The following is a 17,018-nucleotide window of genomic DNA, read 5'->3' as shown; positions in this document are numbered from 1 at the left end:
GTAAGTCAAGACTTACTACTGTGAAGGGGCAGGAGGGGGTGAAAACCAAAGATGGCCCTATCCTATGTATGATTACTTAGAAGTAAGCCCCACTGTGTTCAATGGAATTTACTCCCCAGTAAGTCTGCACAGCATTGCAGGCAAGTCTAGAGCAGGCTTGCTGAGCTCTAAAGCAAAACAGAAAGTGCAGTCATGATTAACTTCATTCCAACTTCTTCAGAAATGCTGGCAAGATATTTATAAGGGCAAGATCAAGAAATCCAAGTTCTGATTCATTTATGTCTTCTTCCAAAGAGACTATTAATACTAACAAATAGCTGGGTTCCCTTGACAGGTCAACATGATGTCAAAAACAAAACAAAAAAACAGAGAGTTTCTGCGGATATAAAAGCACTTGCATAATAGCCTGCTGAGCTAGTATTTCTCTCAGTGGGTTTATTAAAAGTGGCACAAGCAAAGATGGTGCTTCATCGATGGCTACTTTTGATGGTGTTGATGCTACTAGATGGGGCAACAGGAACCATGATAAAGCTCAACAATGGTGGATTTGAAGATATTGTTGTTGCGATTAACCCTGTGGTACCCAAAGACGACAAAATCATTGACAACATCAAGGTAAGATCGTTAAACGTTGATAATATATTAACATAGCAATGTATCCATTAGCAGCTTTGCCAAATTATGATATACTAGTAAATTCAGCTGGAATTCTGTAACCACAGATGTACATTCCAGGCTGCTACTTCAAATTTTCTGCCCCACCCCCACCTGCCTCTTTCAAGTGTCTCACTGGGACCTGCAATAAAATGTTGCGGTGTGGAGTGGTCCTGTTCACTGTTCCAGTGAGTCAGCTTCTCCCTTTTCCAGGATTCTCCCTCCTACCCGCTTTTCTGCTTTTACCTCCCAACTGTCTGTCAGAGTTCCATAGCTCTGAGCATGGCCAGTCTTAGGCTGTTTGGGGAGTCCAACCCCTTTAGGGTTCTTGATCTAAAGATTTTGGGGTGGGGGTGCTTCTGCAAACTTTGAGGTTGCCCCAAGCCTCCTGGTACCTCCCTCTTGTGTATGGATGGTGCCGTTTCTGCTACATGAGCAATGTTCACAGCCTGAACATCAGAAATAGAGGGAATGATGATCACTACAAAGCAGCAGCAGAACTCCGAGAGGCCCACATTCCATCCCGCATGTGCCTATGCTGGCTCTGTGCCAGAGAGAACACCGGCCTGTACTCTGAGGTACTTTTTGTGCAGGTTTGACTATTGCATATAAAGATGTCCCATCTACAGGCTTCTCTACTAATCAGAGCACACTGGGCTATGTGTGTACCAAAGTTCAGGAGAGCAGGTGATATAGAAGTAGGTTAACTATTTTGGTGTTAATGAGAAGGGGCAGCTTATACACACACCCTTTTCAAACTTCTAAAGTAACCACGGTACCTTGGATGACATGTGTATTTTTATGTGTTTGTTTACTTTTAAGAAAATATTTTCAGGTTGGCTTACAAATAAAAGTATAATAAAACAAAGAATAAAATACATATGGTTGGATCCAGACTAAGCTGGTTGCACTGAGTTCCTATTGAAATCAATGGGACTTGAGTTAAGTCATGAGTAACTCATGTCATTGATTTCAATAGGTCCTAAGTTCAACAGGCATAGTCTGAATCCAAGCCATTCCTTTGCCTTTAACAGCATGTGACACCACAGGAATTCAACAGGCACAGGACACCACTTTGCTCCATAGGAATAGTTTTATGTACTAAATAAATTTCAATGTGTCAAGCTGCAGTTAAAGGCACAAGAAGATCCGTAAAAGTAAGTGCCAAATGTAACTATGTGAATTGAGCCGCTCAGATTCTAGGAAATGCAGCTCAGGAAAATGTGCCTGTCATCCCCGTCCCCTCTCCCCCCTCCAGTTTCTCACAGGCTGAATCCCAGCTTCAGGAAGGAGGAAGGGGAAAGTTGCAAATGAAAATCCTATAAATCCAAATGCAAATACTACCCATTGACTGAACACAGCTCCAAAACACATAATTTTTGTTTCTTTCCTTGTTAGAATATGATTAAAGAGGCTTCTGCTTATCTCTTCAATGCTACAAAGCGAAGGTTTTATTTCAAGACTGTAAAAGTTGTCATTCCTTTGACATGGACATCCAAACCTGAATATAAAAGAGTAACCACAGAATCCTATGAAAAGGTCAGTGTGGAGTATTCTTTAGAATGTAAATGCATTTGTGCTATTTTTAAAAACATTGGGGCAAAAATTACAAAATACGACTGCAATCTGACACTTACCAGATCTAAAATCCTTTGAATACAGGGGGACTTGCTTCCGAATAAACATGCACACAACTGGGCTGTACACTATTTAATCTTGTTATAGATGTGGTGATGAAAGGGGATTAGACAGATTCCAACAATGGCTACTAGCCATAAGAGCTGAATGTGGCTTCCAGGTTCAGGTTCAGGTGGAGGCTGGATATCTCTGCATATGAGATGTTAGGGCTGTGAGGGTGGGGGGTACAAATAGGACCTTGTTGCTTTCAGGTCCTGGTTGTGGACTTTTGAGAAAGTACATTGATAGGAAAGTCACTGCTGGAAACAGGATGCTGGACTAGTTATGCCCTTGGTCTGATGCTGCAGGCCTAGTCTTGCATTCATACATTAGTGTGACTATATACATTGTGCCCACAGACACTTCCCTTTATGCCCACCTGGCTTCCTGCCCTTCCTGATATTTCTAAAAAGATTCATTTGGAAGCTGGTGTACTGAAAACCAAAGTGAAGTCTCCCACTGCCATCTTTATTTCCAAGAATGCCTCTGGGCCCAATAAGGGCCCCAAAGACATTCTTAGAAAATGAAAAGGGTGCTCCAGTGCCCAGGAAATATAAGAGAAATATAACTTGGAGGTGGTAGGGAGCATCCTTAGGTGTGAGAGGGCACAGGGAGACCGAGGGTTACATATTTTGCCTGTGCTGCATGTGTGTGTGTGTGCGCACACGCGCGTGTGAATTAGCTGGTTGATTAGTTTGTTTGAGTATGGATGAGTGTTTTGCTTGTGTGTGATGTGTCTTCCTCTGAGCATCACTTTTATCTTCTGTGAAATGGGTATGTTTTGCATTTGGGGCTCAGGCCCCACCTCTGCCTTCTACTTGATAAGTTGTCTGTTACTTGATTCTGAGCCATGAGCATTGTTACTAACAAGCAAACCTAGGTATGTGCCCCAGATCTTCTGAGCTGTGCCCTGGATCTTTTGAGATGCCCCAGTTACATCATCTGCCTTAATACAAGTTTGCCTCTTCCCTCTGAGCTCAGCAGCCTTGCAGTGACTAAAAGACATTAGGACTCACTCCCTTGGCAGACTAGTAGGGGGTGTAGTATGAAGGCAGAAGCCTTTTAAACTATAAGATACACTGCCACATTGCCTTCCACAGTCTGTTCATTGTTTTTTCTCCCCCTCCCCCCCAGCTTTCTACTCTTACACTCCCACTGCTGGGAGCTTGCTTGCAATGTAAGTTTGAAGAAGGAGGGGGAAGGGCAGAAAGAGTTCCCTGTCAAATATTGGTATTTTATGCAACAACTGATTTTACTGCTCCAAACTGGAATTTTTGAAGCTCAGTGGGTTCAGCCCAGCAAAGGATGTAATTAGTCTCCACAAACATCCTCCCTCCCTTCCATCTTTAAATTCTCCCACATCGTTGTAGGCAGCAGATTATACCAAAAGGAGGCTTAGGACTATATGGCATTATATTCTAGGAAGTGCTGGGGAGGCTGCATGCAGATTGCTTCACTCTACTGCCATAGGAACATAGGAAGCTGCCTTATACTGAGTCTACCATTGGTCCATCTAATCCAGTATTGTTGACAACGAGTGGCAATGGCTGTCCAGGGTTTCAGGCAGGGGTTTTACCTGCCGTACCTGGAGATGCCAGGGACCTTCTGCATGAAAACCAGGTACTTTACCAGTGAGCTATGGCCCCTGACCAATGGCGCTTTTACATAAGTTTTACTGTTGAAAACAAGCCCCCCAATGCCCTCAGACTGCTCACCTCATATAGTTAATTAAGTTGTGTACAACTCTCACACACCTTCCATGCATCCCAATTCCTCTGAAATGTTACCCTGTTGAAAAGAGCTACTTGGCTTGGGGAATTCTCTCCCACTGCTTCTCCATTTCCAGTCACTATTCTCCTTCCCTACCTTATCCTATCCTGGTCTTACTTTCTCTTCTTTATTCCATTCAGAGCAAGTCTTGGAATTCTCAAGGGGGTGTTGGGCTGGGGGTGGGGTGGGGGGTGAGGACAGGTTGCTTACCTATAACTGTGGTCATCTGTGAACTCACACATATGGGTTACGTGCCTACGTAGAAGAGTCATTCAGAACATGCCAGAGCTAAACAGAGTTTTAGGTGGGAGCCCTGCCCACCTCCTGTGCTCAAGCTCCAGGCAAGGCTACTACTTGCCTCTCAGTTCCAAGTCTGCCACAGTGGAGGAATAAGGAAGGTGAGGCATCAAAGTGGGTTGTGTGAGTTCACAGATGACTACTCGAAGAACCACAGTTACAGGTAAGCAACCTGTCCTTCTTCTTTGTAGTCTCTGTGACTCATACATATGGATCACTGAAAGGCAAGAGACTTACCGGAGGAGGGAGATGTCATGTCAGAATTGAAGAAAGGACTGCTCTGTGAAAAGCCCCATCAGTGTGAGCTTTGATATCCAGGTGGTAATGTTTGATGAAGGTAAATGGCTGAGCCCAGATTACTGCACTACAAAGTTGCAGAAGTGAGATGCCTCTGAGGAAAGCAGCAGAGGATGTGATGGCTCTAGTTGAGTGACCCCATACTTGTAGGGGGCTGGTAAGTGTGCTAATTGATAGGTGAGAAGTATAGCTGAAATACCTACTTGGCAAATTGTTGAGATGACACAAGGTGACTTTTCTTGGGTCCCAAGCAGCAGATGAACAAACAGGTTGATTTCCTAAAAGATTATGTTCTATGGATGTAGAAGGAAAGTGCCCTTGTGACATCTAGGGAATGAAGCTTGACCTCCATCAGGAAGGTAGGTTGAGGAAGGAAAGTTGGTAGTGCAATATCCTGAAATAAATGGAATTGTAAGATGACCTTTGGAAGAAAGGAGGTGTCTGGGCGTAATACTACTTTGTCCCTGTGAAAAGTTAGGAATAGTTGATCATGCCTTAGAGCAGGGGTCCCCAACCCCCAGGCTGTGCCTGTTAGGAACCGGGCCGCAGTAGGGGTGTGCGAAACCCCCTTACCTTGGGTCTGTGGGGGTCCATGGGGGGGGAGGCGATCCGTCCCTCCCCCCCGGAATCCCGGCTGGTCCCGGCTGGCTCCACTCTGCAGTGATTCCACAGAGCTGCCGGCTGGCTCCAGCCACTGGAGGACTTCCGGCTGCTGGGATGCAAATGGCGTCTGCGTAATGGATGCCATTTGCATCCCTGTTGTTCAAGTAATAGGCTACATAAATCTACCCCAGTCTTTGAAAAAATTGTCTTCCATGAGACCGGTCCCTGGTGCAAAAAAGGTTGGGGACCGCTGCCTTAGAGGGCAGAGTTTGCTTGCTCATCCTGACAAAGTAATAGCAATGAGGAAAGCCACTTTCATCATGAGGAGCCTAAGACTGGCTGTGGCCATAGTCTCAAAGGGTTTTGCCATTAATTGAGCGAGTACCACTGACAGACCCCAAGCCAGAACTGGCAGAGTGGCCAGTAGGTAGAGATTAGCAAGTCCTTTAAGGAATCATTTAACTTGAGGGTGTGAGAAAAGAGAGAAACCTTCAATATTTTTATGATTAGCTGATATGGCTGCTAAGTAAACTTTGACAGAGGAAAGAACTAAATGTCTAGATTTCAAAGAAAAGAATGTCCAATATACTTGGTAGACCACATGATTTTTGGTCCTGTTCTGTTGGAGTGAGAACTTTCAAAAAGGCCTTCCACCTGGCAGAGTATGAGGCCTAGGTGAAAGGTTTGCATGAAGCCGTCATTATGTCCAAGACCTCGTCAGAGGATTTATGGGATTGCCCACTTTCTAGGTCGTGAGATGTAGAGTCTACGAGCTTGGGTGCCTGATCTTCCCATTGCTCATTGTGAGTAGATCCAGGAGGTGAGGGAGATGGAAAAAGGAGTGATTGGACAGGAGAAGAAGTGTCACAAACTGTGTTTGCCTTGTCTACCATGGAGTTATCAAGAGGCAGTGAGCCCAATTGTCCTGTATCTTGTACACCACTCATGTGACTAGAGGGAAAGGAGGGAACGTGTAAATTAGAGTGCCTCCCCAGGGAAGAAGGAAAGCGTCTCCCAGAGAGTCTGGGTTGTGTGACCCACTATGTTGCAGAAAAATGGGCATTTAGCACTTAGTACTGTAGCAAAGAGGTTGATAGTTGGAATGCCCCACATGGCCAAGTGTTCTCATGTGCCTGTTGGATGGAGCTCCCACTCATGAAGGGTGGTTCTTGACCTGCTAAGCAAGTCAGCAAGGGTGTTATACATTCCTGTGAGGTGTATGGTGACAGGGGCAATGTGATGACAAATGCACCAGTCCCAGAAATCGAGGGTGAGTCGGAGGAGGGGAAGAGATATCATCCCACCCTGCTTGTTCATATAGATGACAACCGTGGTATTGTCCATTGTGATTTGGACAAAACACCCCATATATGTGCGTGAATGTGTGAATTTTCGCAAATGCACACATTTGCATATACACAAAATGGGGCTGTGACAGGCCCATATATGCAAGATTACAGGCAAGCAAACACCTGTAATCTTGCCTATATGGGCTATTCATGGCCCCATTTTGTGTATATGCAAATATGTGCTTTTGCATTATCGCCATTTCCCCCTGAAAAATGGCGATTGCGAGCTCAACAACACAGCCTGGGTGAGCGTGGGTGGCCCGGCAAGCACAGGCAGGGGGCGAGTGTGGGCAGGGCCTCAGCGAGTGCAGCTTGGGTGTGTGTGTGTGTGTGGGGGGGGGGTTCTTCTGGATTCCTGGATGGAATCAGGCACCCATGCCATCCCTAGCACTGACAGTCTGGACATGAGCATTTGATGGAAGTTGTCAAAGACTGGGATCCCATTCCCATCTTCTGTATGGATGTTTTCATTTTGTAGATGCAGTTGAGGGTGTCATCCATGGATGAATTGAAAAGGCCTTCACCATCAAATAGGTCCTCCACTCTCGATCTAGCTTCCGGGTGGAGTCCTGGAGTATGGCACCAGATATGACATCTCAATGAAATGGTGGGTGCCTTGGCCTTTGAGCTGCAATCAACCATGTAGTGGGCTGTGTTGATTTGTTAGCCTGCTAGCTGAAGAACTGGTTGAAGAAGGTTGCTGCTTTTTCCCATAAGAACTGCTGGTAGGCTGCTATGCATGCCTCATAGTTCGGCATGCAGAGTGACAGGGCTGCAGTGGAATAAATTCTCCCTCCCATTGGGTCTAATTTTCTTCCCTCTGAATCCATGGGACCAGAGCGGGCTTTTGTTTTGTCTTCAACTGGGATGCTTCCTCTGTTACGGACGTAGGTGCGGGGTGTTTGAAAAGGAAGGAACAATCCTCATCTTGAACCCTTTATGGATTCTCCATTTTCCTAGATGTTGGTGGAAGAGTGGCTGGTGTCACCCAGGATTGTTTGATTACAAGCAGTAATGTTGAAAGCATTGGGATAGTAACTGGTGGAGCTACGTCTGCTTGTGCCCTGATAAAGACTGGATCTGTGACATGGACCAGGGGGACTCTGACTTCTAGTCCAAGGGGTTTTGCCATTCTGAGGATTTGTTCAACGTATGGCCTGATGTCATCTGACAGGGAGAGAGGATTTTGATCCTCTACTGCGGTGTCTGGTGAGGAGGTTGAAATCCAGACAGAAGAAGTGGAAGACAACTCTGAGCAATAGCCGACTTGCACCAAAGAGGGCTCATTATAATTATTATTATTAAATTTATTAATCGCCCATCTGGCTGGTCACCCAGCCACTCTGGGCGATGTACAACATACAATAAAGCAGTTTAAAACAATAAAATTCTACAGTAAAAACATTTTCTAAAATACCCTAACCCTCCCCAAATGCCTGCCTGAACAACCACGTTTTTAATGCACGGCGGAAGCTCATTAAAGAGGGGGCATGGCGGAGTTCCCTAGGGAGGGAGTTCCACAGAGTGGGGGCCACCACAGAAAAGGCCCTCTCCCTCGTCCCCACCAGTCTAGCTGTCCTGGCTGATGGGACAGAGAGAAGGCCATCCGAGGCTGATCTTGTTAAGCGGCCTGTCTGGTGCTGCTGGAGGCGCTCCTTAAGATAGGCTGGGCCGGAACCATATAGGGTTTTAAAGGTCAAAACCAACACCTTGAATTTGGCCCGGAAAACAACTGGTAACCAGTGCAACTCCTTCAGCACTGGAGTGATGTGATCTCGCCGGCGGCTGCCTTTAATCAGGCGTTCTGTACCAGCTGCAGCTTCCGAACCGTCTTCAAGGGTAACCCCATGTAGAGCGCATTACAGTACTCTAAACGAGAGGAGACCAGGGCATGTACTACCGATGGGAGCAGATGGTGGGGAAGGAAGGGGCGCAGCCGCCATATCAGATGGAGTTGATACAGCGCTGTCCGGCTCACAGCTGACACCTGAGCTTCCATGGACAGCTGGGAGTCCAAAATGACCCCCAGGCTGTGGACCTGGTCTTTCAAGGGTAGCCGTATCTCATTCAACACCAGGTCAACATCCCCCAGCCTCCTCTTGTCTCCCACCAAAAGTACCTCGGTCTTGTCAGGGTTCAGCTTCAGCTTATTCCTCCCCATCCAGCCACTCACCGTCTCCAGACGTTTGGACAGGGATTCTACGGCCAACCTTGGTGAAGATTTGAATGAGAGGTAGAGCTGCGTGTCATCCGCATATTGATGACACCGCACCCCAAACCTCCTGATGATAGCTCCCAGCGGCTTCACATAGATATTAAATAGCATCGGGGAGAGGATGGAACCCTGTGGCACCCCACAAGTGAGTGGCCATGGGTCTGAAACCTCCTCTCCCAGTGCTACCCTCTGGTACCTGCCAGAGAGGAAGGACTGGAACCACCGCAATACGGTGTCTCCAATGCCCAACCCCTCCAGGCGGTCCAGGAGGATACCGTGGTCAACGGTATCAAAAGCCGCTGAGAGGTCGAGGAGAACAAGGAAGGAGCATTCACCCCTATCCAGAGCCCTCCTCATATCATCTACCAAGGCAACCAAGGCTGTTTCTGTCCCATGCCCAAGCCTGAAGCCCGACTGAAATGGGTCTAGATAATCAGTTTCTTCCAAGTGTGCCTTCAACTGCATCACCACCACCCGCTCAATCACCTTGCCCAAAAATGGCAGATTTGAGACTGGGCGAAAGTTGTTCAAAACTTGAGGATCCAAGGAGGGCTTCTTTAAGAGCCATCTTATCACTGCCTCCTTGAGGGCTGATGGCATCACTCCTTCCTCAAGGGAGGCGTTCACCACCACCCTGATCCCCTCACCCAGTCTCTCTCTGCAGCCCATAATGAGCCATGATGGGCAAGGATCAAGTAAGCAGGTGGTCAGCCTTACAGATGAAAGCACCTTGTCCACTTCATCAGGAGGAAGAAGCTGGAACCGATCCCACAAAACTGGTTTGCCACAGGCTGCCTCTTGCTCACTAACTGTATCCACAGCCTGCAGAGTAACACACCTAATCTGATCAATTTTATCTGCAAAGTGCCTTGCCAAGGCCTCACAGGAGGCCTTAGAATGCTCCAGTGGTTCCGGAGCCACAGGACCAACCAGGCTCCGGACCACTTGGAACAGCCTCCTGGGACAGCACTCTGCAGACGCGATAGAGGCAGCATAATATTCCTTTTTTGCTGCCTTCACTGCCACGTGATGGGCTGAAGATACAGCTCTAGCCCATGTCTGATCGTCTGTGGAGCGAGACTTCCGCCACCGGCGCTCTAGCCATCCCACCTCCTGTTTCAGAGCTCGTAACCGCGAATTGAACCATGGTGCAGTCCGAGCCCTGTTCAGGGGGAGAGGGCGTTTCGGAGCAACCTGATCTAATGCCCCAGTGATTGCGGCATTCCAGCCACCCACCAGGGTCTCGACCGAGTGGCCGTTGGTGTGCCCCAGAGAATCCCCAAGCGCGTTCAGGAATCCCTTTGGATCCATAAGACGCCTGGGGTGGACCATTTTAATGGGTCCTCCACCCCTGCAGAGGGGTTGTGGAACCGAGAAGTCCAGCGTCACCAGATAGTGATCTGACCATGACAAGGGGGTGGTGGATATACCCCCGACTTCCACATCACTCCCTGCTTCTCCAGAAACAAACACAAGGTCTAGCGCATGACCGGCTACATGGGTGGGCCTACTTAGAATATGGTGCAGCTCCCAGGAAGCCATGGTCTCCATGAAGTCCCGAGGTGCTCCTGTGAGGATGGCCTCCAAATGTATGTTGAAGTCCCCCAACACCAATAAGTTAGGGGACTGTACACGCACATCAGAGACCACCTCAAGCACCTCAGCCAGGGAGTCAGTCGTGCAGCGGGGTAGACGGTACACAAGCAGAATCCCCAGACTGCCCTTCGGGCCCAACCTCCAGTACATGCACTCAGCAACCTTGGTCTCCCGGAGAGGGGTTCTGGTGAAGACCAAGGACTCTCGGTAGATAACAGCCACTCCCCCTCCCCAATCCCCAGCCCTCAGCTGCTGTGCATACAAAAATCCGGCTGGACACATGGCTGCAAGAGTTGGAGCAGCAGCCTCGGCCAGCCAGGTCTCCGGAATACATGCCAGGTCTGCACCCTCATCCAGGATCATGTCATGGATGAGGAAGGTTTTCTGGGTAACAGACCTGGCATTGCAGAGCAGCAATCAAAGGCCAGAAGATGGGGTCACGCCTCCCCCAGCCATCCTTTGGCTCTGGACAGGCCCGGAGCAGGGGACAGATACTACACATCTCTCCCTTGTTCCCCTTATCTGGCATGGCCTGCCCCTAGCGCTCCGCCAGCGCCTGCCGCCCAGCCTCGGTATGTTCTGGCCCCCAACACTCCCCCCACTGCCTCCATCAGGTGGACACATGCCCCCTCGCTCCCACCTATCACGCAGGCTACCCACCCCTAAAAACACAACAAAATCCCCCAGAAAAAACAATCCAATTTAAAAAAAAAAAAATCCGCATAAAAATAACGCCAGGCAGGAGTCCACAGGGAAGGCCTGGTGGTGGTGGTGGTGGTGGTGGCAGCGGCGGCAGGCACGCCTCTTCCCCGGTGGTGGTGGCTTCTCCTGCAGGCCCTGGCTCTCCCAGGCCACCTCAGCCAGCCAGCTTATGTAGCCCCTCCAGGGAGGGGCAGGTGGAGCAGCACAGCTGGCTCGGTGCCTGGGGGCCTGGTCCTGCAGGGACTGGCGGTCTGCCAGGCAGAAGGGAAGGCCTGATGGTGGTGGCGGCGGCGGCAGCAGCAGCAGGCCCAGCAGCAGCAGGCACGCCTCTTCCCCGGTGGTGGTGGCTTCTCCTGCAGCCCCTGGCTCCTTAGTTGGTATTTGTGTGTTAGGGGCAAGTGACAGCTGGGGAAGTTGTACTGCCGGTGGTGACTGGCAGTGGCTGGTGACTCTGTGAGGTTTTTTTCAGGATTATGTTGGCCAGAAGAGGAGGGCAGAGAGCAAGTGGCAAACTTATAAAGTTTGGTACTGTGGTAGGTTCTGGTAAGTGAGTGTCAGGTGGTTTAGATACTGTGTGAGAAGGTGTTGCACAGTTAGAAGTTGCTCCAGAAAGTAAGGGGAATGAGAACGTTCGTGGTGATGATGATGATGATGATGATGCAGGTAGTCTCTATCCCGATAGTCATAATGATACCATATTGGTGGTGAACGGTCCTCATAATGATGAGAAGGAAATCTGTAGAAGCAAGGGTGTCTATGGCTCTCCTACAGCATATCGAAATGATGATGAGGAAAACCTCCTGAAGATGCAAAGGAAACTGGTGCGGTCTGCCGATACCAAGCAGATCTATACTCCTTGGACAGCAATCTCAGGAGAGCTGATAGTATGGTTCCAGTGAAAAATGTTCCCTGTATTCAGCCTCTGATACCAAACCCAGGCACTGGATATCATCTGGGGAGTTCTGGACCCATGGGACGTGTAGTTTCTCTAGGATGGTTGTCAGCAATTGCATTAAAGTTTGAGGCACCGTCTGTGCCAAAGGCGGCTGGCTTGGAACTGGTGTGGATTCAGGTTTGATGTTGGACTCTTATCTTTTTCTTTTTTTTTCTCCTGGCCTACTTCGTAAAGCCTGGCAGTGGATACAGGAGTCCACCCTGTGTGCTTCTCTAAGGTAGAGAAGACAATTGGAGTTTCTGCTGGTTAACGGTATCTTCCTACCACAGTGGGTGCAATATCTGAAGAAGGCCTTGGAGGCCATGTGCCTTGACGAGTCAGTGAAAATAAAGAGGAAGAAAAAGACCTCTGAGAAAATGGGGAAACAAGAGAACAAAATAGGAAGAAGAAAGGAGAACTCTGTTCAGTGTTCCAGGAGGGGACAGTAGACTTTTTGGATTTATTTTTTTGCCGTGAGGCGGAGAACATTCCAAATGCTGCTAGTTTGTGGCAGATTAAAAGGAACAGAGAGGCAGGTGGCAGCCACCCCTGGAGCATGTGGGGCTCCCACCTAAACCTCTGTTTAGCTCTAGAATCATGTTCCGAATGACTGTTCTGCCCAGGCGCATAACCCATATGTGTGAATCACAGAGACCATGAAGAAGAGATGCCCTGAACTGTATTTGACTTTATACAAGCAAACAAGATGATTTATTTTTCTCCTTCTGTTCATCCAACTCTTTGGGAAAAATGGGTTCGCATGGTTGCAGAGGAAGAAATCTGAGACAATTTTGTTTCTGAGTTGCCATTATCCAGCAATGGAATGACAAGGTTTAATAAAAATAGGAATTGGGGGGGCGGGGTTTAAACACCACTCACTTATGCAATCCTCTGTCTACTCAGAAGTAAGTCCCATTATGTTCAATGGTGCTTTCTCCAAGGAAACTGTACATAGGACTGCGGACCAAGGTATTTGTTGCCACTTTATCCACTGTATGTGTAGTCAGAAATAAGTCCTGAGTTGTGGGCATGGTACTGCAGGTTTAATGAACTGTCCATCCCATTCCATTCCAATGACTTTCCTATGCTTTCAGCTCAATCCTGTGCATGTTTTGTCATCTGTGTTTTGTCATTGACTCTAGCTTCAGTGGTGAGGGGAAAACACTTTGTACAAGCTAAGAAGGACTTTCTCTATAACTTAGCCCCAGTATTGAAAACATACTTGTTGGCTGAATTGTGTTGAAGTCTTTGCACAAATTAAATTATGGGGATGAGGAGACAAGGGGAGCTCGCACATAACAACAAGGAGGTAGCATCTGTTTGATGAAGCTGCTGGAGTATGGAAAAATGAGGAGGGATTCTTGCTGGATTCATGTGATCTGGTTGTAGTTTTCCTGCAACAGGTGTGGTCAGTGCTTAATCCCTAAAAAGGGTATGCTGACTCTTTAATCTGTGTGGGATATATGCCATTAGTACTAAGTAGTACTAAGCATGTGGGGAGGGGTAAGCTGCAGTTGCTCAGTGATGAGAGAACAGCAGTATGGATATGGTAAGATGCACTCTTTATTTCACTGTTATTTTTGCTAATGTTAGTGAAATGTAAATAAATTCTAAATTTGCCTGTATACACATTTGTGCATACACATTTGCATATACCAGGGGTTGGCAACATGCAGCCACTGATCCCCCACCCCAAGTGGTAAAATAAATAAATATCTGGAGTGGCCATTTTGAACCTTTTTTGGCCTTTGGAGCGCTCCATACCTACTATGGAGAACAAAAAGGGTCAAAATTAGCTCAAAAACAAGCTAATTTGGATTCTTTGGGCACTCCAATAAAAGTGAACCAGATGGTGGTCTAGGCACCTCTAGTAATGGAACTGCATTAACTGCATTATATGTTTTTTTATAACAGACGTTGGAGGCCCCTGATATATGCATTTACTGAGCATGACGCTGCAATCCTATGTATGCTGATTTGGGTGTAAGCTCAGCAACATTGACACTTACTGTATGTCTAAATAAACCTGTACAGTATTAGGCTGCATGTCCCATATTACACAAGTATCTACTCAAGGGGAGGGTGGGATCCCAGCTCCTTCAGGAGATTCCTTGGGCAGGCAAAAACTCCTGTCAAAGTGTGTATAGCAAGTCCAGGCCCCAAATCTTTACATTCCTATGCAGAACAATGATCTAGCGAATTTTTGCCTCAGCAAAAATTGCTACGTAACACAAGTATTAAAAGTCCTGGTCTTCTCTTTTCTTGGTGATCTTTAAACCAGGTCTTATTTTATTTTAGGCTGATGTCATTGTTGCAGAGCCTTATCAGAAATATGGAGATGATCCCTATGCCCTGCAGTATGGAGGATGTGGGGAAAAGGGACAATACATTCATTTTACGCCGAACTTCCTGACAAATGACCATTTGCGAGCTGTTTATGGACCACGAGGTAGTACCTGTTAATTCAAATTTCTGTTTGTATTATTAAAATGTTAAATAGTCAAAATAATATTTAATAGTTTTGAAAGACAATATACAAAATAAGAAAGGTCGTGAGACACTAGTAATGGCTTATTTTATTCTATAAACTCTCTAAAGGGCCCCAGTTGTATATAGGAATCAGTGATATTTCCATGTTAGGTTCATCAGTACATTTTCAAGGCATAAAAGCAATCTTCTTGAAGCTAGCTGGACCAGCTCTTTTTCCATTCCAGCAAGGGAATCGCATACCTTCAATCTGCGCACTACCAGGGTCAGCCCTGCCATTAGGCAGATTGAGGCAGCTGCCTCAGGTGGTAGATGCTGGGAACCGGGGAGTTGTGGCAAGATGTTGGAGGACAGACCTGTGTCTGCACATAGCCTGCTTTGTTCCCTATAAGCTAGCTTTTTTTCCACTCAGAAACAGTGGAAGATGCTCTCCTGTCACCAGTGTTGAAGTAAGATTCAACTGCTAGTCGGTAAGTATAATGGGGACAGGTGCTCCATCTTGACCTTCGCCTCAGGCAGCAAAATGTCTTTGGCTGGCCCTTACTGGGAAGTGTAACGTTTCCCATTCCACACTTTAACCTGAAGTCATTAGCAAAGTAAAGCAAACTTAAAATGCATCTATCTCTTGAACAACAGAAGCCTAGCTGTACTTTCCACAATTGCCTTAGCAACACAACTATTAAAGGCACAGGAGCCATCAAACTGAAATGTTGCCCATCCCTGTTATACTTAAACAGTTTTTGGTGTGGCTGAAAAGCATTTTTAGTTCTCTCTTAGAGCTTTTTTGAGGGGTGATAATTACAGCTGTGCAGAAATGACCTCTTGAAATTCTCCACTCTATTTCTGGGCAGAGAAATTGGGCGGACACTTTCACCAAATTTCTCCAATGAGAGGAGAAATTCTCTGACAATTTCTCACAGGTAGGGCTCACCACTAGAATGGGTTGTAGCACAACTTCTTTCTATTTTCCTAAGGGTTGGTGTGTGTGTGTGTGTGTGGGGGGGTTGTACTGCCATTGCAAGTGGCAACAGCAGCGACTGTGTTGGCAGCCTGGCCCCCATTTTGAATTGTCCACAGTACTCCATACCTAGCATCGTTCCAGGGCATTGTGGGGAGTGGGGGAGGCAAAACATACCAAAAATGGGGAAGAAATTTGGGGAAATTCTGCAAAATGGCCTTTTATTTCTAGGTGGTAAGAAAAGAAACATCTTAGGACTTTTCTGAGATAAATGTCTTCTGTGAAATTTTAGATCAGCTCTAGTTGTCATTCTTTAGGGTTCAGCACCTTCCCCAGAATCTTCCAAATGTTAAATTTCTGAGGGTGAATTGTGGAGACATCTTGTCTCTAATGCAGGTACAGAGATATGATTTTACAGTGACATACAGGATCCCCATGCACACTGCTTGGCCACCTCATATGTAAAGTAAGCACAATAACCCTGAAGCCAACCCATGAGAATGTCACCAACATTTCTTCTCTTTTCAATTTCTTTTTGAAAGCAAATTGTTTTCTATGAGATTGAATGAGAATGGTCAAAAATACTGTGGGAGAAATTTTCAGCACAGCACTACTGGAAATGTTATAGCCAGTATCTAACTTCATATTCTGTTACAATTAAATTTGTTATTGGTTTACCACAGGCAGAGTCTTTGTCCATGAGTGGGCTCACCTCCGATGGGGGGTCTTTGATGAATATAACAATGATGCACCTTTCTATAATGCTGGAGAAAACGAGCTTGAAGCAACAAGGTACCTCCTAAAAGTAGTTCGATAACAAATGTTTTACAGGTGATGTTTGCCTTGGGCTTGTTAGTTTGGGTGTGAACCGTTGTCTAGGAGATTAAGCAGTGATTTTGTATTATATGGAGAGGTTTTGCTTTTCACCAGAAGTTCCTGAGTTTAAACAATTGTGTTGAGCCTAATCACAGTCACCCCACAGTCACTGGATGGTCATTGTGATATGAACTTGAAATCTCCGTGTAGTTTTTAAATAGACAACAACAAGCAATCATTTAAAGTAGAAGTAATTTGTGTCAGTATCAGGACAGGTAATTAGTGCAGCAAGTATCTTCGGTGGCAGCTCTTGTAAATGCATATAGAATGAAGGATCTCCTACCACTTTGATTAGTGGTAGAACAGCCATCTCTATGGTTGCTCCATCTACAACTTTTACACAACTTCCTCACACTACTATCTCCATCAGTTACTTACAGTTCTATGATCTGTAGTGCTAAGGGGGACAGGTTTTCCTAGGAAAGGAACCTTTCCCAACCTGGTGCTCTTCAGATGTGTTGGACTCCAACTTCTACTAACCAGAACCAGCATCTGTCCAACACATCTGGAGGGCACCAGATTGGGGAAGCCTGGTCTAGCTTGTTTCTGGGCACTGGATTCCGTTCTAGCAGTAGTGGCATGGCACAATCCATATCTTTGCAT

The 17,018-nt window shown here is 46.7% G+C and overlaps 1 protein-coding gene across 1 annotated transcript in view; it reads left to right on the top strand.

Moving 5' to 3' along the window:
* Positions 1-204: 204 nt before the first annotated feature.
* Positions 205-17,018, top strand: part of LOC146347970 (calcium-activated chloride channel regulator 1-like) — a 43,175-nt gene continuing 26,361 nt past the window's right edge. The window contains exons 1-4 of the mRNA XM_084852028.1: positions 205-615; positions 2,053-2,193; positions 14,393-14,543; positions 16,223-16,331. Coding sequence (XP_084708154.1) covers positions 460-615; positions 2,053-2,193; positions 14,393-14,543; positions 16,223-16,331 — 557 coding nt within the window. The 5' untranslated portion in view covers positions 205-459. The remainder of the gene's footprint in view (positions 616-2,052; positions 2,194-14,392; positions 14,544-16,222; positions 16,332-17,018) is intronic.

This window comes from Heloderma suspectum, chromosome 4 (assembly GCF_057233095.1).
Source record: "Heloderma suspectum isolate Gila_16-S chromosome 4, 16-S_ref, whole genome shotgun sequence".
NCBI lineage: Eukaryota > Metazoa > Chordata > Lepidosauria > Squamata > Helodermatidae > Heloderma > Heloderma suspectum.
Note: the sequence above shows the minus strand (reverse complement) of the source record. Positions and strands in the feature narration are given on the sequence as shown.